Source organism: Cyprinus carpio, chromosome B18 (genome assembly GCF_018340385.1).
Source record: "Cyprinus carpio isolate SPL01 chromosome B18, ASM1834038v1, whole genome shotgun sequence".
Lineage (NCBI taxonomy): Eukaryota > Metazoa > Chordata > Actinopteri > Cypriniformes > Cyprinidae > Cyprinus > Cyprinus carpio.
The window spans coordinates 3,678,878-3,699,950 of record NC_056614.1 but is presented as its reverse complement, the minus strand read 5'-3'; the positions used below and the strand labels follow the sequence as shown (position 1 = coordinate 3,699,950).

Here is a 21,073-nt window from a genome sequence, read left to right as displayed (position 1 = left end):
TGTGGACACTGATACTGCTGCATTACATTTGTTAAAACTTTAGGGATTGGAAAACAAATGGTGAAAAAACAAAAACATATATTTGTTTGAGCTATATGTGTAATGGCATGTTACACTTTACTATAACGTGAACATTTCATGCATTTGTACAACAGAGAAAATTAAGTATGACAGTCAAAAATCGGATGATTGCATCACTTTAGCATACTTTTAAAAAGATAGGCTCGTTTATCATAGAAAAAAATAATATACTTTAAAATAATACACTGAATGTAAAGTTTTTAGACTTCATTGCATGTTATTTACATTTACATGAAAATGAAGGTATTACAGTTTAAATGTACATTAAATGCAATTAGTTCAACTGTACAGTGGTTTTCTGAAGCCCTTAAGTACATGTTTATGTGTAATATAGATTTCTACATTGGAATTTAGTACATTTAAAGGTGCTGTATGCAGGATTGACACCGAGTGGATTGAACTAGGTATTGCAGTCCAAATTCAAAATATTGGAGAGGGATTTTTTCACCAGACCCTCCTCCTCAGACTTGACGCACATGCAGGTTGCCATATTGACGACACCAACAGGAATGAGCGCACTTGATGATGAATGAAATGAATACGCTGTGTTTTAGGTGCCGATATAAAACTGGGTAAACTGGCAGTGGGAGGGTTTCACAAGCCCAAAACAGAGACAGACATTCAGGCCCAGAAAACACATTTTCAAAGGAGAATAACTGACTGTAACATTGTTTTTCAGATAAACACGTATGTTAACTTAGCATGTTTTTTAAATATCTGCAAACATATTATGGTATTTTTATGCTTTAGTAGAATCAAAATCTTACATACAGCACCTTTAAGATAATAAATGTAATTAATGTAAATTACAAAATGTAATATTGGGTTACAAACTACAGTTAAAATTATAATCCAGCACAATGTGTTCTTTATGTTAGTCAACACATCAAAATAAGTGTACGCCTACTTTATTAAATGATTTAAAATACAAAAACTTTAATTTGACATTATTAAAATGATCTTTTTAAAAGAGTATTTAATTGGTAAGAAATATCATGACAGTGTACTTACTTTAAGTACACTTAATGACATTTTTTTATTATTATTATTCCTTACTTAAACACGTATATAAAAGCACTGTCTGTGACTGTGTAGCGTTTTGTTTTTGTTTGGTATCTGCTACTAAAGGCTTACCTAAATGACACATGTAAAGTGTCCCTTTTAAATCACCTTATTTTCTTCTCCGGAGTTTGGCAAACCAAGCTGAGTTTCGCAAATAACAGCACCTCTGCTAAAAACCGATCGTGTCTGTGGTTTTCGATTTCTGAACCATTTGGCCTTCGATATGAACCCAACACGTGTGCGCGTGCGTGTGCGCGTGCGTGTCAGCTGACTGCTGCAGAGGGCGGGAGCGGCGGCGACATCTTGGATTCGTGAGTGAACGGTGACCACAGCCTCAAACACCGAATACGCGGAATAACACGGAGCTTCGGTCAGAACCGGACACAGCTGCCTGTGCTGAGCCGGTCGGGTCGGGTCCGGAGGGACACAGACACTGACACACAGAGGTGAGTGAGGGATACACCGACGGCTCAGTCGTGACACAACCGAGCGGGGCTAGTTAACTTAGTTAGCTTAACCAGCTAACCAGCCGGGCGCGGGTGTTTTACCTCAGATTCACTGACGGAAATGTGTTAAATGAATAACACTGAGTATTTGGGATCCGATAATAATTAAAGAAAACATAATTTAATACGCTTAAAATCGTGATGTCTTTTCACCAGAATGGAAAAGGCTGCGGCTAGCGCCACATAACGTTACCTTTAACTTACTGTCAACAGTTTCGGTCCATCTCGGACAAATATTTTAAATTAAATATTAAAATCTGCTGTATTGATACGACGATATAGAAAGCAAACAGCATGTATTTAAATGTATTAGTGTGGTTTTGAGGCGAGACGGACAGTCGCAGTCCGCAGACAGAGAATCGCGAAAAATGGCCTGTTCATTAAAAATCATTATCGGAAAAAATACAAATATTATCAAATCCGGGACTGAATTGCAGTGTGAACTCTTCTGGTTTTCCATCAGCAGCCATGAGTGGATGCTGTAGATCTGATCATCATCATCATCATGTTCTTATGGATATTCAAATATACTCATTAGGCACAGGTTTTATTGATATGTTGTCTATGTAGACTGACTGTATATGAATATTAATTTCACTCATAATTCATTGCAGCGGTTACACCTGCATAAGATTTAGAATTAGATCAGCAGTGTTGTGTTCCTGTCATTCAGAGAGGTGTGTGTCAGTCACGGGGAATATAAAACATGACATGAAATACTAAATTAAATGTGAAATGAAAATAATTAAATAACAATTTAATTTTTATTGTGGAGGCAAAACAATACAATGATGATTGAGAGATGAACAAATAAACTTTCCTCAAAAGCCTAATGATCATATTTGATTACATTTTTTAACATGATTTTTTTTATTTAAAAAAAAATAAACCTAAGTTTCTTCAGTCTAGTAAGTGTTTATCTTTAAATATTACCAACAATATCGAGCTGTTCTTGCTTTTAAATATCATTAAAGATTTCACAGCAAAAAGACGTAAATCATGACCTGAAGGTGGACATTTTTAGTTTATAAAAGGCATTTTACTTGCTAAAAAAGTATAAACTATCACTCAGTTTATTGACTGAAGGATGGTAGTAAATTGTGTAGAACAGCTGTCATCAAAGTTTTGATCATGTTGACTATTTAGAAGGCTTATCAAATATAAAGCCGTAGCCTATACTTTATAGGGTTAAACATTAGACACTTAAGCATTCATCCATCAGAACAGACTTAAATGAGTCTGAAGGCAGGATTGGTTCATTAGTGTGTTTTTCTGCAGTCTTGAAGCTTTATACAGATAGATTCTGTCATTGTTTACTCATTCTTATGTTTCAGTTCAAATAAATACATATTTTAAAGTGAACACAAATATTGTGTGCGAATAATTTGTCCTAATGTGTCTGCCACAGATCATTTACACTTAATGAAAGAATATTTGGTGTGGTCTGCACATTTAAATTGTTTTGTTTTGTCTTATTGATTTTGCAGGGGTTTTTTTATTTGCTTGATTTCTGTAAGGTGTATTTTTAGGTTTTTCTGAGGTGTGAACAGTGAAGATTAGAGGAGCTGTGTTATTAGTGGAAGATCTCCACGTGTTTTCAGCATCTTTGTGGTTGTGCATTTTAATCTCTTATCTTGTTAAGCTTCTAAGGCAGGTGTTTTTTTGTAAATTTTTAAAGGGGTCATATGATGCTGCTAAAAAGAACATTATTTGGTGTATTTGGTGTAATGAAATGTTTATGCATTTTAAAGGTTAAAAAAACACATTATTTTCCACACACTGTACATTATTGTTTCTTCTCTATGCCCCTCCTTCTGAAACGCGTCAATTTTCATCAAAGCTCATCTCTCTGAAAAGCGAGGTGTGCTGTGATTGGTCAGCTATCCAGTGCGTTGTGATTGGCCGAATGCCTCAAGCGTGTGACGGAAATGTTACGCCTCTTTACATATTATGATGCCGTCCGGCGGCGGCAACAACAATACTACAATGAGAATAAAGGTTATGCCTTCTTTCTTGGCATGAACATCTGGGCGGTGTTATGCAAATCTTCCCACATAGTGATGTAGAGATGTGGGGGCGTGTTAGAACGAGACGTTTCAGAGGGGCGTGGACGAGTCTTAACTTTTATAAAGAATATCTCTTTAGATTTGAGACTTTAGTTTTTGCAACTTCACAGATCTTCTTTATTCACCAAGAGCTTGTAATACTCCAAAAAGAAAGTAAAATTTGAAATCGCATCATATGACCCCTTTAACAAATCACCTTGAAAATATTTTTTTTTTTAAAGTCAAAGCTATTGACCGTAATAGAGCGATAGGCATGTGCCGTTTACCGGTTTCAAGGTATACTGAGATTTAAAAATTTCACAGTTTCAAAACCACTAATATGGAGTGTTTTTTAAAGAGCACACACTTGCGTTAGACGAAAGTCAGTTATGATGTTCTTTGGAAATGTAAATATTCTTTGCTCGTTTAATGTAGCTGCTTTTTGAATAACTTGGGAATTGTACTCATTATAAGTAGTAACTTACAATGTTTCTGAAGTTATCGTGTTAAATACAAATTCAGTCATATTAAAAACATTAGTCTGCTTTTAGCCTTAAGGCCTGTTCACACCGGGACGAATTTCGCGCGCGATATTCGCCGACGTTTAACGCCTCGTGACTAAACAAAGGGCGCCAATGTGCGTGTGCACACCGACGCGAAAAACGCCACGCGTAAAAGCGTCATTTTTTAAAAAACGCCTCAGGTTCGTTTTTTTTGGTTTGACGCACCGCGTCAAAAACTATACGACCAATGAGAATGGCGCTTTTGCACACGTGTCTGGAGCTTCTGAAGATACAGTAAAACACAACTTGGGGGCGCTCAAACACAAAACTGTCTTGCTGAGCACACATACGTAACGGCGAAGAAGATATACGCCAAGTAGCATCTACACTGCCGGGAAGAAATAAGACGAAGAAGATGCAAGGCAAGATGAATGTAGAGTTGCTGGTCTCGTTGGTGTCGGAACACAAAGAACTATATGACAAACGCGACAGCGATTACAAAAATCTTGATAAAAGAGAACTAGTATTTCTAGTATTTCTGTTTTACATTATGCGCCATCTAATGTCAGGGAATGAATTTGCATGTTCACTCGGCTCATCGTCAGCGAAAATCGCTTGGGTGTGAACACAAAAAACGCGTTGAAAAACGCTGGCGAATAACGCGCGCCGATATTCGTCCCGGTGTGTACGGCCCTTTACGCTGGAGTTGGTTCACTTTCTGGCAATGAAAATTAAGTAAATAATTAAATAAATAAGCATGATAATATTGTATATCGGTGATCTCACAGACTGATGATATGACAATTGAGCATATCGCCCAACACTAGTGTCCATACAGTTCAACCCCTTAACTGTCACCACTTGGCGCTCATTTTTTGTTCTCATTTTTCTCTAACAAATCTTTTAGTAATCATCATAAATTATATATCATTTGAAGCCCAAGATTCATCCTGTGAAAACTATTTTGAAATCGGATATTGCGTTTCCATGGAAATTGTACTTAAAAATGTTATGGCGGTCTCCTCCCCCTCAGCGGGCAGTGTCAAGTGTCATATAACAGTGTCATATAACGAAATGCATTACGGTCTTTTACAACCAAAACTTTTTATAATCTTGACAAAAAACATATCATTGGAAAGGTCTCAGGATTCCATATTTGGTGATATATTTTGAGGTAGAAGTAATATTGACAGAGAAATCTAGACATTTGTGACAGAAATACAATGGAGTAAATAAAATCTCAGAGGAACCTCAATTTTTTTTCATATCAACTTCAAATTTGGAACATAACTTGTTTAGTCATATGACAAATTTTATACCAATTTTAGAGTAAAACCTGTTATGTAAAATATTTATTATATATAAAATAAAATTAGTATAGTGCATTTTCTTTACAGTAAATTTAAACTTCTATAACTTTTAGATTTTTTTTTCTTTTTCACTTTTTCAATAATCAGCTGATTTTTCTTCTTTAAAAAGAGACCAACCTTAGGTCTGCATTCCAAAGTGTTCGTAAATTACAACAATTTAAGTTTGAATAGTGCACTTTCATGCCTGTATAAAAAAATGGGGGGTGACAGTTAAGGAGTTAAAGTCAGGGCTCCAAACTGCGACTAAAACAGTCGCATTTGCGACCATAAATATTAATTTGCGAGTGAGGTTTTTGCTGAGGTCGCCACTGGCGACTACCCGCCGAAAGCTCCTCAGGATTTAACCGCTAAAAAAGTTTTATCAGGCAGATGATTTGCTTCATTCTAGCAGCGCCCCGTCTGTGATAAAACGAACTCGGGCCGAAGGTTAATACACACAACTACACCGAGTGTGGACCTTCCGCGTGTACAACAGCTTACAGCCGAGATCAGCCCATAGGGAAAAAGCCGTCTGTCAGCCAGAAGTGTTTTGTAGAGTCGGCGCGGCTCTGGCCCATTATCTTCTCACCGATGCCGAGACTGAACCGACAGAGACGCGTTTCAGCCAGAATCAGCCCGAGTGTTATTGCTATCTGGGTATATATTTACATGTTATAACTTAAACATTTGAATGTAATGTCTTTTTTCCTAATTGTTTTGTGATCAAATCTTTTGTTATGTTCACGTATTAAAATAAGCGTATGCGCATCAAAGTTTTAGTGGAAAAAGAGAGTTTCAGACAGTCCTCATCTCTGCCGCACATCAGTGCTGACGCACACAGTCTGATAAACGCAGCTCCGCTGTGCAGCGAGAGAGAAATGACGGAGACGAAAGAGGTGAAGGTGCAGAAAATACAGCGTCTATTTCGTGCACAACTTGAACAGGTAAAGCTGTCAGCTGTGTGAATATTGGCAATATCGTTAACAATTCTCGTTTATAATAATTACTAATATGGCTTCTTCTAAACAAGATATTGGTCTGTGTTCTTTTAATGCGTGAATTTCATTATTTGAAGTGCAACTGATGTCCAGTAATCGCAAAAAGCTCTGTGCTTTGTAACTTTTTAATAAAAAGTACCAGCTTTAAAATTATTCCGAATTCATAACGAAATTAAAACAATACAGTTTTGGCGCTCCTTAATTAATGCGGCAGGCGCGGTCGCTTTAGCGCCTCAGTTCAAGGGCAGGTGAACCCATTTAATCTTTCTCTTTACTACTATAGTACATAGTGAACATGAATTAACATCAAAAGGTAGGCTATTTTATAAGAGAGCCTACAGTACAACTTACTGAAATGTCTCATGTAGGAGGAGCCCAAGCTACACTCAGTGGCCAAGTGATGCTTATGCTCCATGATACTGGTACAGATTCTGTGTAATGAACAATTCTTTGTGACTGTAGATTTCAAGCTGGAAAAGACATTTAGTTCCCACTTTAAGTGAACCTTAGTACCCAGATCATCTACAAGATGGATTAAAATGCTGATAAAGTCAAGAAAAGATGAGACATAAACACATGACAGTATGATTGAAATGTTGAAATGTAAATAAATAAATAATAATAATCGTAAAATAAATAAAACACGTTTATTCTGTGGCACCTAAAAAATTATTTGGCTCCCAAGTTTTTTTCTTATAGGAGCCAATGGCTCCTTACTCGATTTTTTTGTTTGGAGCCCTGTAAAGTCCTTATTTTTTAATGAGTTCCCCATCCAGTGACTTACAGCTTGGCTCCTCCTCTTTATTCAGTTTTCCAGCATGGCCCGTGAACACTGAGAGAAACCACCACCATGATCGGAGGACTCTTCATCTACAACCACAAGGGCGAGGTGCTGATCTCCCGTGTCTACCGGGATGACATCGGGTAAGTCAGTGAATTGTGAGGTTGTGGAGAAGTTGGGCTTTGATTTCTTCAACAGGAGGTAGATCTAGGTTATAACATCAAGGGTACATGTCCTTCATGTTCATGCATATCAAGTTTTCCTGATGTGTCTGTGCTTTCCGTTCCACATTTCTTTTCCTTCTTTATTCACCCTGTCGGATCTGTTTGTTTCATTGGATTCTGTAGGGATAAATGTTGTGACCCACCAGTTTTTTATGTGTGACCCAGTTCCATCTACATCTTCAGCCGGGATGTAAAGAGTAACGGGAGTGTGGAATACAATGAAGATCAATTTTAGATCACTGTTAGAATTTTAGAATGAATGTTAGGCCTCTGATTGCGTGGAAGTTCCTTTTTTGGAAGATCCAGGCGTCCTTTAAAACCACAGAGATGGTCTGTTCAGAGAAGGGTTGCTATGGATACAGTGGGTCTGTACACCGCTGCCAACTCATACTGTCGCAGTGTGTGTGTGTTCACGCACGCGTGCAGGGCTGTATGAGAAAGAGATCATTACATGAAGTCGCAGGGCGTGTGCATGTCGAGTGTGCCTGGAGGAAAGGGAACTCTGGGAAGAAGACGGCATTTAAAGTCATCATGAAATTAAAGCTCTCCCTGTCTACAGTTCATTTGTGTATATGTTTAACATTTTTTGACCTTGTAATGTTAAATCAGAATGTCATAGTTGAATCTTCTGGGGGGAAAAAAAGCCTGTCTGGAGAACGTGTACAGGTCTTTTCCAATCATTTAGTAACTTAAACTCACGCTCACGTTCATCTGCCTCCACTTTTGAGTGCCACGCCCACATCTCAACAACATCCAATCAACAACTAATGCACAGAACCAAGTCTTGTTTCACCTGTTTAGGACAATGTTTAGGGCAGCATCTCAATGGTAGTTGCTTGGCTGGCACATGAACCCTCAGAAATTAAACTAAAATCAGACTTTTGAGACTTTTTATCCAAGTTTTGGATCTGATATGTATTTTTTTTGCTGAAGAATGATTTGCCTGGCAACATGCTATTGCTTAACAATTAGAAAAAAATTTAAAAAATCTCTTGTGCACTTCACTTTAGAATTAATATTACATATTTAAGTAGAGCAGTCCAATCAGTCACGTACAAGGTTTCAGTTTGGTGGCGGTGTTGAGTTGGTATAGTGTTGAGTTTTTGATACCAGAACTATGGAGAGATTTTAGGTGGGTTTGGAACAAACAGTTTTTTGGTTACCAGCCCAGTTGTTTGATAAGGCTGCAAGTAACTCTTATTTTTGTTTAGTTGGTTAATCTAACAATTATGTTTGGGATAAATCTACACCAATCTCACACCATCTTGATGGTCTTTCTGCAGGAGGAATGCGGTGGATGCGTTCCGTGTGAATGTGATCCACGCTCGCCAGCAGGTGCGCTCACCCGTCACCAACATCGCCCGCACCAGCTTCTTCCACGTCAAGCGCTCCAACATCTGGCTGGCTGCTGTTACCAAGCAGAATGTCAACGCGGCCATGGTGTTTGAGTTCCTCTATAAGATGTGTGACGTCATGACTGCCTATTTTGGCAAGATCAGCGAGGAGAACATCAAGAACAACTTTGTGTTGATCTACGAGCTTCTCGATGGTATGAGGACTTCTCTTTCCTGAATTATCCTTAAATTATTAATAAAGTAAAAAGAAATTCGCCTGTCTGTTGCTTGACGTAACATTGATTATACTGCAGTTGAGTTTTCTTTTCCCTCCAGTTCCAGCCAGTCCCACAACTGTTGTGCTGTTGTTTTTTTAGGTTTTGATTTTTATGAAATGTCGATGAGAAAATCAAAACCTAAAGAAAATACTGCACAGACAGACAGACATCTCCTCTGCTCTCTGAGATGAATGCTGTTAATATACAAGTGAAGTCACATTTATTTGTGTAACACTTTATACAATACAGACTGTTTCAAAGCAGCTTTGCAGTAATAAGCAGGAAAATAACACTGTCAGTGTTGCACAGTTAATCAGTTATGAAACAAAATTACTCTCAGCTATAAAGCAGCTCTGCAGAACTGTCATGACTGGTTATAATGTCCCATAAATTTAAAATCCCTTGTGATACCTGACATTAAAGACACAATGACATGAATTGATGAGCACAATTTTCTTTATTGAAGATGCTGACAACATTTTTTTAAAGCTGTAGTTTACATCCCTTCCATATAAAATCTTACTTTACAGACAGTGTAAAGGACAGAAGCAATTTGATGTCTGGGAAGCTCTATAAAGCATAAGCATTAGTGTAATATAATTTAAAAACTGTCATTTACTTGAGCAACATTATAATTTAAATACTATACAATTACATTTCATTTAAATCATATGTATACATTACATTTAAATAAAACAGTATAATAACTTTAATAAATATTATCTAAAATATTAAAAATTTAAACTGTTTATAATTTAACTCTAAAATATATACATTTAAAATGTATACTTATTTATTATAGACTTTTATATTATATGTTTCATCATATTATATATTAAAAATATTAATTTATTCAAGTGGGGGGGGCTATTCATTTTTAATTTTAATAATAATTTAATTGAATAATTTTTAATTTTAATTTAATTTTAATGCATCTATCTAAAAGTTTGTTTTGTCGACATGTTTAAGAGTACACCAGTATGTTAGATGACCTCAACACTAACAGACTTGAACCAAAAGTTCAAAACCAAAACTCTAATTCTGTAGCACTGCTGTATACTGCTATATTAGTTCAACACATAGTCATAGTTTTTCTCTTTTCCCTTACTATAGAGATCCTGGATTTTGGGTACCCCCAGAACTCTGAGACCGGAGCATTGAAGACCTTCATTACTCAACAGGGTATTAAGAGCCAGGTGCGTTCTGAATGAAACACCAGCATTTGGTCCATTAGGTTTTCTTATATGTAAATGCTTTATGAAAATGGACCGTTAATACAGCTGTAACAGAAGTGTTGAAATCTGATTTTATGGAGCACAGCCTTTGTTGAAGCATGTGGAAACTGAACTGTGTTAATGTTTTTGTCACCTTCATCTTCACATCACTGCTCACCACGTGCCTGATGACCTGTAACTCACCGCCTCCAGCATCATGTAAGCACAGCTGTACTTATACAGTCATAGAGTCCTGCAGTGATGATGTATTTTTGTAGGCCAGTCTGGAAGTTATCATCCCTCAACAAAGACCCAATAGGATTTTCCCCTCGACTTTTGATGTTTTAGGCTCATTGCAGAAAATTAGCTGACCAAAAAGGATTATGATTCTTCCATGTTTTGTTGATCATGATAATCTTCACGATAGTCTTCAAAGACCTAATTTCAGGAATTTAACCAAAAACCAATTCAAAAAAATTATAAATTGACCTAAAATGTTAAAGGGGTCATATGATGCGATTTCATGTTTTCCTTTGTCTTCGGAGTGTTACAAGCTGTTCTTGCATATATAAGATCCATAAAGTCTCAAACCCAAAGAGGTATTCTTTCTAAAAGTTAAGGCTCGTCCACACCCTCCTAAAATGCCTCATTTAAACATTTAAACTTCCCCCACAAATCTACATCACTGTGTGGGAAGATTTGCATAACACCGCCCACGTATACGCAAGGAAAGAAGGCGTAACTTTTATTCTCACTGTGGTATTGTTGCCGCTGCTACCGCCATGTCACGGAGATGCTGTGTTTCAAAATATGGCAAGGGGCTTAACATTTCCGTCACACGCTTGAGTCATTCGGCCAATCACAATGCACTCGATAGCTGGCCAATCAGAGTACACTGTGCTTTTAAGAATGATGAACTTTTGAAAAAAAAATCGATGCGGTATAAAAAGGTGAGGCAGAGAGGAGCAACAGTAATGTCCACATATTATACAGTAATCTGTTTTTTTAACCTTAAACCATGTAAAAACATTCCATTACACCAAATACACAAAATAATGTTCTTTTTTTTAGCAATGTATATGACCCCTTTAACTTGGCCTACAAATACAGTGTCCCTATTGCACTCTATACCACACTTTTACATATTTTTTCACAAAGCTTTACATGACATCTTGGAATACAAAATATCTGGCTTGTTGTTTGGAGATGCTTCTGTTTCTCTCACACTCTACACTTTGCGTTCTTCTCAGACAAAAGAGGAGCAGTCTCAGATTACCAGTCAGGTCACCGGACAGATCGGCTGGAGACGTGAGGGCATTAAATATCGCCGAAACGAACTCTTCCTGGATGTACTGGAAAGTGTGAACTTGCTGATGTCACCGCAGGGTGAGCCGTACTGCCCTCTACTGGCTGAGAGTTACAGTACCTCATGGTGATCATTACTTGTATTGAAACTTCATGCAGCTGTGTTTTCTGTGCGTCTGTGTGTGTGCAGGTCAGGTGTTGAGTGCACATGTCTCAGGGCGTGTGGTGATGAAGAGCTACCTAAGCGGAATGCCAGAGTGCAAGTTCGGCATGAATGACAAGATTGTCATCGACAAGCAGGGCAAAGGTGGCACGACTGATGACTCGGGCAAAAGGTGAGTTGGATGACACTGAAATGGAAATATGAGAGCCGCTGTGGTGAGTAAACCATTGAACATTGTTTATGCTTGTTACTAATTGCCATTTAATGACTCATCATAAGGCCAAATGAAAGTGTTTTATTTAACTTAACACCTTCGCAAATGTATTTTTTTTTTAGTTGTGTCAAACGATTAATCACATCCAAAATGTATGTGTGCTGTGTTTATTTATTATGTATATTTAAATATACACACATGCATGTATATATATTTTAGAAAAATGTTATGTTTATATATTAAATACATTTATTTATAATATAAATCACAGGAATATAAATATATACATGCAAATGTTTTCAAAATATATACTGTATGTATGTGTATTTATATATACATAATAAATATGCACAGAACACTCGCATATTATGCAAACAATTAATTAATTGGTTAATTATTTGACAACACAATTTTTTTTTGTTAAAGGGGTTATGAAATGGAAAATCAAAATGGCATTGATATTTACACACATAAGATGTTAATCTACATAAAAACATCAAATAATGCAAGTTTCATACCTCAAAGCAAACTCCACAGTTTAAAATGTGTTTTCTGAAACGGCAGGAATTGAAATCACTCTGTTTGTGATGTCATGATTTTCCTCTACATGCCCCTAACATGCATATGCAAATCAAGGAGGTTTGCTCTTGGCAACTCATGTCTGTGCATTAATCACTGGTTCATTTCAGTCTGACTCTGGTTCAAACATATATGACTGTATTCTAGAGCTGGCCATCTTGAGCATCAAAATACACGTCACACATGCTGTGCGTAGATACAGTGCAATGTTTGGCAGTCAGAGCAGTAGCTGTTTACTTGTGTTTTTGAAAGAGGTAACTCCACTCAGTGACAGATTGTATGGAATATTATAATTTTTTACAAATATTTAAACTTTTTTTTAAAGCAGAACTTTGATAACTGCATAAGCTAACTTCCAGAAACATAATATAAAGACCTGAAAATGCATTTTATGACCCCTTTAAATTTAATTCTCACAAACCCCCTGCAGTTCCATCACAAACCCCTAGAGGTTCACAAACCCATGGAACCTGAATTCTTAAAAAATGGCATATTAGTGACACAGCTGATCATATTTTTGAATCTCTCCCCTTTAACCTCCTGTCATATAAGAACTTCTCACAATAAAGTCAAATATCTGATTAACTAAGTCTTGTTAAATGTTCTGATTGGCTTAGAAAATCCATCACATTGTTAAAGTAAAATGGGTTATAATGCCAGCTCACAGTGACTTTAAAAACGGAATAGTTTTGATTTGTATAACATCCCCCTTGGCTTCGAATCTAAGGCCTTATGAGCAGAACAGCTGGACAGAATATTACAGGAAGTCTCACATGGAGCGAAATCATTCCTCCAGGCTTTTTTTGTGTTCCGTAACATCCCGTCTTGCAGTCTCACTCTGCCCCTGATGCATTTTGTGCTAGTAGGTATATGTATCTTTACAGAAGAATGTTTGATTCGCCCTTTATTTTTTCCATTATTTTCTGTTGATTTGTGTGCCTCTCTCCTCTCTTCTGCTGGACTTCAGTGAGTTGGGGGGCAGGTAGCGTAACTCTCACTCCTGACGTCACCTGATCTATCACCTTCACTCCGTCCTGTCTTAGCCGTTTGTCAGCTGTCTTCGTGTCATGCCATCAAACGTCTCAGTAAAGATGATCTTTTTGCATGGGATGACACTGCCATTGTCTTCTGATGTGTGAGGTGCTTAGCAGCTCTAGGTAAAGGATCGTAGCGTTTTCTTCAGTTCATTTGTCTCGTCTCATACAAAGTCTTTCCCTTGTCTTGTTTTACTCAAAAGCCTCTTACCTGAATGAACTGATAGCCATTCTCATTAGAGTCTGTGTTAAAGTGATCTTTTCTTGTGACCCCTCAAAAGCTCTGACCACAACATAACGCTATTTATTTTAATCTAGTATCAGCAAATCACAACCCTCTTACAGACCTTCCGGTGCAGTTTTGTTGTGGTCATAGTGCTAAAAACAAACATCCTTCCCAACATAATGACAGTATATCAGAATGTTGTTGTGCATTGTGGGTAACCGAGGTAGGCGGTATGATCACAGTCTTGCATAATATAATAATTATATTTATTGCAGTATACTCTACCATTCAAAAGTTTAGAGTCTGTATGATTTTAAAAGAAATTTATATTTTTATGTAGCAAAGATGCATAAGTTTAATCAAAATGAATTGGCAATAAAGGCATTTATAATGTTACAAAAGATTTCTGTTTCAAATAAATGACGTTCTTTTGAACTTTATATTCATCAAATTAATCTTCAAAAATGTATCACAGTTTCCACAAAAATGTTTTCAATGTTGATGATAATAATGAGAAAAGTTTCTTAAGCAGCAAAACAACATATTAACATGATTTCTAAAGGAAAATGTGACACTGAAGACAAAATTACATTTTATAATATATAAAAAATATTGAGATACTGTGAACTGTAATAATATTTCACAATTTTACTGCATTTTTGGTCAAATAAATACAGCCTTGGTGAACATGAGACTTATTGCAAAGCAATTAAAAAATTGCAGACAACAAAACTTTTGAACAGAAGTGCAGTTATCGTCGATGGACATTAAATAAAAATGGTTTAGATATTAAATGAGATGTTTTGGATAATTGAATGAAAATTATTTGGAACTTGGACATCTAGTCAAAAAATAATTTTGTAACAATTATACGTCACATTATTATTCAACACGAGTAGAAATTTTACTAAATTGTAATTGAATAAGCAACATTCACAGTTGTTGTAAAATAGCTATTAAACTTCACACATCAGTTAAAATCTTTATTAATGTGTCAGGTTGCGAGGTTGCTTGACAATCGTTAAACAATGTAAAGCCTGCGTTGTGTTGCACCTAACAGCAGTCTTTCCTTTCCTTGTTCAGGACACATCAAGCTTTGTATTTTCGCATCAATTCATGTATCTTCATCACTCTCATGTGTAAATGCATAAAAAGCCTTTCCCACCAATGTAGCAATCTAAATACGTCCTGCGATATATATCACAATCTTTACCAGTTGACCATTTTCTGCCGTCACACAGTATATGCCGTCATGCCGCCCCACCTCTGATGAATGATGTGTTTTTGGTCTCTCTGCAGTCTCTGCTCATGCTTCATTGTTTCCTCATCGTTTCTCTCCTCTGTGTCCCCTGCTGCAGTGGGAAACAGTCCATTGCGATCGATGACTGCACGTTCCACCAGTGTGTCCGTCTCAGCAAGTTTGACTCAGAGCGCAGTATTAGCTTCATCCCTCCTGATGGAGAGTATGAGCTCATGAGGTCAGTGAAGAGCATGTGTGTGTGACTGCATACGAGTGTGTCACACAGCACATTGACAGTGTCCTTGTCTCAGGTACCGCACCACTAAAGACATCATCCTCCCCTTCCGCGTCATCCCATTGGTCCGTGAGGTGGGCCGCACTAAGCTGGAGGTGAAGGTGGTGATCAAGTCCAACTTCAAGCCCTCCCTGCTGGCACAGAAGATAGAGGTGAGACTGACAGCAGAAATAACATTCATTATTCTCAAAGTGCCTTATTGGTTGTATATATTGAAGGGTACATTGTGTGTTTGTCTACAGGTGCGCATTCCTACTCCACTCAACACCAGTGGGGTTCAAGTCATCTGTATGAAGGGAAAAGCCAAGTACAAAGCCAGTGAGAACGCCATTGTTTGGAAGTACGGCTTGATTTTATTGTACAAGTACATTATATTCATTTGCGGTTTCATCTGTTTTGGCCATTCGCACATTTCCCTTAAAATGTTCAGTTTCAAGTCGCACTGTTCAGGTTTTTACACTTCTACTAGGGAATGAGGATTTCATAGAAAAAAATTTGCTTCATTCTTTTTCAAGACTATTATTAACTTATGCTCCCGCTGTCATGGAGAACCTGGGAGTAGTGGGGTTTACGTTTAAAACTAAAGAAAGTTTTTATTTTATTTTGCATCCAAATACATCCATCCATCCATCCATCCATCCAAATACTCCATCCATCCATCCATCCATCCATCCAAATACTCCATCCATCCATCCATCCATCCATCCATCCATTCATCCATATACTCCACCCATCAGTACAAATACCTCATTCATCCATTCAAATGTTATACACCCATCAATCCATCCATCCATCTAAATACTCTATCCAGCCATCATCCACCGATCCAAATAGTTTATCCATCCATCCATCCATCCATCCAAATACATTATACATCCATCTGTCCATCATTCATCCAGACACTCCACCCATCAGTACAAATACCTCATCCATCCATCCAAATACATTATACACCCATCCATCCAAATGTTATACACCCACCCATCCATCCATCTAAATTCTCCATCCATCCATCCATCATCCACCCATCCAAATACTTTATCCATCCATCATTCATCCAAATACTCCACCCATCAATAAAAATATCTCATCCATCCATCCATCCAAATACGTTATAAACTCATCCATCCATCATTCACCCATCCAAATACTTTATACATCCATCCATCCAAATACTTAATTCATCCAGCATCCACCCATCCAAATACTTAATCCATCCATCATCCACCCATCCAAATACTTTATACATCCATCCATCCAAATACTTAATTCATCCAGCATCCACCCATCCAAATACTTTATACATCCATCCATCCATCCAAATACTCCACCCATCAATACAAATACTTCATCCATCCATCCATCCATGCATTCATCCACCCACCCAAATACTCCATCCGTCCATCCAAATACTTTGTCCATCTCTCCATCCAAATACTCTCTTGAACATTTAAATATCAAGATGTTTTTGCCATTTTAGAGACAATTTTACAATAATAAATACTCTCACTTAAAACTGTAAATTCCAAGGATTGGAACTTAACATACAAATAAAAAAATCTTTTCCTTCTCAGAATTCTCTTTAAAGTTGAGATAAAATGGAAGTAGTTTTTTTTTTATAATTATTTGCTAATTTTTGTCATTTTTTTTGTAGGATCAAGCGAATGGCTGGTATGAAGGAATCTCAGATCAGTGCTGAGATTGAGCTGCTACCCACTAATGACAAAAAGAAGTGGGCTCGCCCACCCATCTCCATGAACTTTGAGGTCAGCCTGAAGCCCCCCAACCTCTTTCACACATGTAGACATTGACTTCTTTAGGATGTTCTGCAGTGTTTTTTTTTTTTTTCTCTCCAGCATGGTCTCTGAAACTGGACACATATTTTTAATGTTCTTTTAAGTGGCATGCCATTTATGCTGATACAGTAGTATACGAGGTTGTTTTGAGATTTTCTAATGCAATCTCTGTTTAATGAAGCTAAGGGTCATTTTTCTTTTGTTTTTCAGGTACCATTTGCTCCATCAGGACTGAAAGTGCGCTACCTGAAGGTCTTCGAGCCTAAGCTCAATTACAGCGATCACGATGTCATCAAATGGGTGCGTTACATCGGTCGCAGCGGCATCTATGAGACCCGCTGCTAACAGCAGCCCTTCTGTGAGGAGGGGGGAGAGACGCAGACGAATAAATGGGTGGGATGAACAGACGACGAAGAGAATGGAGTTATCCATTGTCTCGCTCTCCCCTCCCTTCCTCAACTTTTTATATGGGGCTCTGTTCACACTGAAAACATCAACTAAGGGAAACCCAAAAAGAACATCCAAAACATCATGAATTCAAACAAATGTGCCCTTCAGAATAAAACACACAGTTTATCTGCAATGATGGAAATGATGTTTATCCTCATGAACTCGCTCCAGAATTTCACTTGCTATGAGATGTAAACTCGCACTTGTTTCTCCTTTCTAATTCTTCCACAACATGCATTCCAGACCCCCAGTCCCCATTGAATCCAAGCTAATTTGAGGCTCGGGCCCCTTTTCAAGCCGGTGATTAGCGCTGAACGTGTGTTCCTGCTCACAGGCAGTATCAGTGTGGCCATTTCTGGCTCCTAAATCCCTGTCTGCTAACCTGGTCCCTGAAAACATATCCCTTCATGCGTCGTTTTTGTAGTGTATTAGTTGGGTATCGTCCACATTCTTGTTCTCAGTGAATTAGTGTAAACGTTAAGCCAGTGGCCCCACAATGTTCTTGAGCGTAACTTTTCAGTGTCCATCCAAAGTTTTATGTACGCTGACGTTACCAATTGGATTTTGTCTTAATTTTTTTATTGTCTTAATATAAAAGAATTTCTCAATGTGACCAAAATGAGGTGCGAGGATGTTTGAATTAAAGCAACAAATTGTACTAATGCTTAAGTCCAGCTGTCTGTGTGCATGCATATATGCTACTATATACACTAACAAAACCACCACACCGATTTAGGCGAGTTTCAGCTTTCATTTGGTGTCATATAGTGACTGGTGCGTATGTGTGTGTGTGAGTCAGGGGTCCCCAACATCTCTCAGGGACTTTACATTTGTGCCCTTAACCTTCTTTCCGTGTCCCACTTTAACTTTCATCGTCATTCACCACTTTGTTTACTTGACTGAAGTTTACCGGTTGAGTTTGTCGAGTGCACGGAGTCAGTCTTTGCATCAGCAAAATCTCTCCCTGCATTTTAACATTTCTCCTGGGATTAGTTTGAAGGCAAATGCAACTTCAAAAAGACGCATTTCACTAAACGCATAAGAGAGGGGCTAGAATATTAGGGAGTCTCATTTCTAAACCTCTTTCCTTAGTCCCGATCTAAGGCAGGAGATGTCAAAACATATAAGCCGTGTCTGCCTTTAAGGTCTTGAACACCGTGCTCGCTTCTTTCATGTGCATATAAACTCTCCACTCTGCGGAAGGCGCTGGAGGATTTATCTTAATGCGAAGGCACTTTGGTTGAACAGCACCGAGATGGAAGCACAGTTTAGTGATGAGCTCACTGTCGACTACTACGCTCGTGCTAACAATGTTACGTTTCAGGCAACACTACAAACTCAACCCTGCAGATTTAAGTGTGCATCTTCTTGTACACTTGTGTCATAACACTTACACCATCTGACCTCAGTGTGCTTCAGCTCTGAGAGATGATGAGGCTCCTTTTGCAGTGTATCGTCTTCATTTGGTAACTTTGTGACTGTTGTCTTAATCCTAATAAAATCAGTTACACTTAATGGAGTTGGTGCTTTTGTTTTGTATTATATAAATATTGTATGCCATTTTAAAGTTGGTATCTTTTAGGTTTGTATCTTTACGGATCTAAATCTATTGGATTACTGACAATTAAGGAAAAAGACTGTTAAAACTAACCATTCCAAGCAAGTGTTTGGAGGTTTTATCTGGACTCTTCGTTTACTATGAGCAGAGCTCTTTTTAAATTTTAGTTGGAATTTTTCTCTGGATTGGTTTATATTGGCTGCAGTGTACTGTAATCTTCTAGATGGAAGCATTTAATCAAACTGCCCAAAATACTGGATACATGAACACAAGAATGTGTAGAACCTAGTGAATTATGAGTGTTCATCTGGGAGAAAAAATAAATGTTGTGAATACTACGTCAAACCACCCAAATCTTCTCCATGAGTGAGACTTCCAACTGAAAAGCCTTTTTGCTTCATTGTTCAATGGCTGTTTAGCACAAAAAGAAAGAGAGCTTCAGTCAAACATATCAAGAGCTCTGCATAACACCAATGGGTGGCACAGAACAAATTATTACTTAAACTTGACTGCTTCTCATGGTTTATTTTTGACAAAAAAACTCCTAAAAAATAAAATTTGTTGCCAGTCGTGGGCAAAGTTACTTTTAAAAGTAATACATTACACTACTGCGTAACTGCATTACTTGGTTGCTTTTTATGGAAAGTAATGTGTTGTATTACATTTGTGTTCCCTTTTCTCATCTAGGCTTGGCTTGTCTGTTTTTACTACTAATAATAAAAAAAGTAAGCCTTTTCACACCAAATGTGAAACAAATAAGCCTCAGGCTGAAGAAATGTAAATTCATCTGAGGGCGCAGCTCAAACCTTTCAACAGAATGGAGAAAAAAATCCATCACTCTTCAGCAATTAACAAAATAATAATGAAACAAATATTATGTTTATCTTTTGTATAATAGTATTAGATTTGGATCATCCAAGGTCAGCAGCAAAGACATTTAATTACATAAAGGATATTTTGTGTTATATCTAATTGCAGGTTTGAGTTCCTAATGAGAAATACTGAATCTGTTTTTGTGCAAGTGAAGAAGTGTAAATGCATGTTCACGTTTAGCGTAGAACTGCAGTAACATCATGTTCACACGGCACACAACGCCTCTGCATTTACTCCTGATTTCTCTAAACATGAGGACAGGAGTAACTCTTTTGTTAACAACATTCTTCAAAATATCATCTTTTGTGTTTCACAGACCGTTTCATTTTTGGATTAACTATTCCTTTTATGTAGTCAGTGGTTGACATTTGAGAAGATCATGTGCTCTTGTCATTGCTGCATAGAATGGCTCTACAAAATACATGATAAATCTGTTTACTTTTTTTTTCTTGAGTTTTATTGCTCTGACAAGCCACACAGAAGAACAATTCTGTAAATGAGAGTTAGGAATGCATACAAGCACTGTTTGTGGGTTCGGTTGGTTGCTGGTGGTCTGATTTTGCACCACTGTTATAGCTGGTTGGGAAAAGTTTTGAGCTCTTTTCCTGCGGCAGGGATGGACGGGGTGTTTGTGTGGGAAGTCACTCATTAGCGCGAGTATTTAGGCTGATGTCATGGCCAATCATCAAGCGGGTGCAGGAGCCAGAGGACCTACTGATGGATCGATGGCCAATTAAACTCTCATCTCTCAGGGACCCTGAAAGAGAATCTCCTGTCCCGCTAGTCTTTTTCTCCTCCGTCCTTCCGTCTCCCTCTCCCTTTCTCTTTTGCTCTTTCCCAGAGTGAGTGACAGGGAAGGGTCAAGCAGCCCCCGGTTCCGCAGTCACCTGGAGTGCAGCCAAAGCCTGGGCCTCCAGCCAAATTCAAAACCACTCGCAAAAGATATGAGGCTGCCTTTCAGGTGC

General features: G+C 37.8%; 1 protein-coding gene across 2 annotated transcripts; it reads left to right on the top strand.

Moving 5' to 3' along the window:
• The first annotated feature begins 1,432 nt into the window (after positions 1-1,432).
• On the top strand, positions 1,433-19,192 carry ap2m1b (adaptor related protein complex 2 subunit mu 1b). 2 transcript variants are annotated; one of them, XM_042743505.1, is made up of 13 exons: positions 1,433-1,589; positions 7,354-7,468; positions 8,833-9,098; positions 10,275-10,357; positions 10,589-10,594; positions 11,626-11,761; positions 11,871-12,015; positions 13,604-13,618; positions 15,255-15,374; positions 15,448-15,583; positions 15,674-15,771; positions 17,086-17,197; positions 17,438-19,192. In XM_042743505.1, the coding sequence occupies exons 2-13, from the start codon at positions 7,395-7,397 to the stop codon at positions 17,570-17,572; spliced, it is 1,326 nt and encodes a 441-aa protein (XP_042599439.1). In that variant the 5' UTR covers positions 1,433-1,589; positions 7,354-7,394; the 3' UTR covers positions 17,573-19,192. The 2 variants fall into 2 exon arrangements, with proteins under 2 accessions (XP_042599439.1, XP_042599440.1); XM_042743506.1 differs by lacking the exon at positions 13,604-13,618.
• The last annotated feature ends 1,881 nt before the right edge of the window (positions 19,193-21,073 follow it).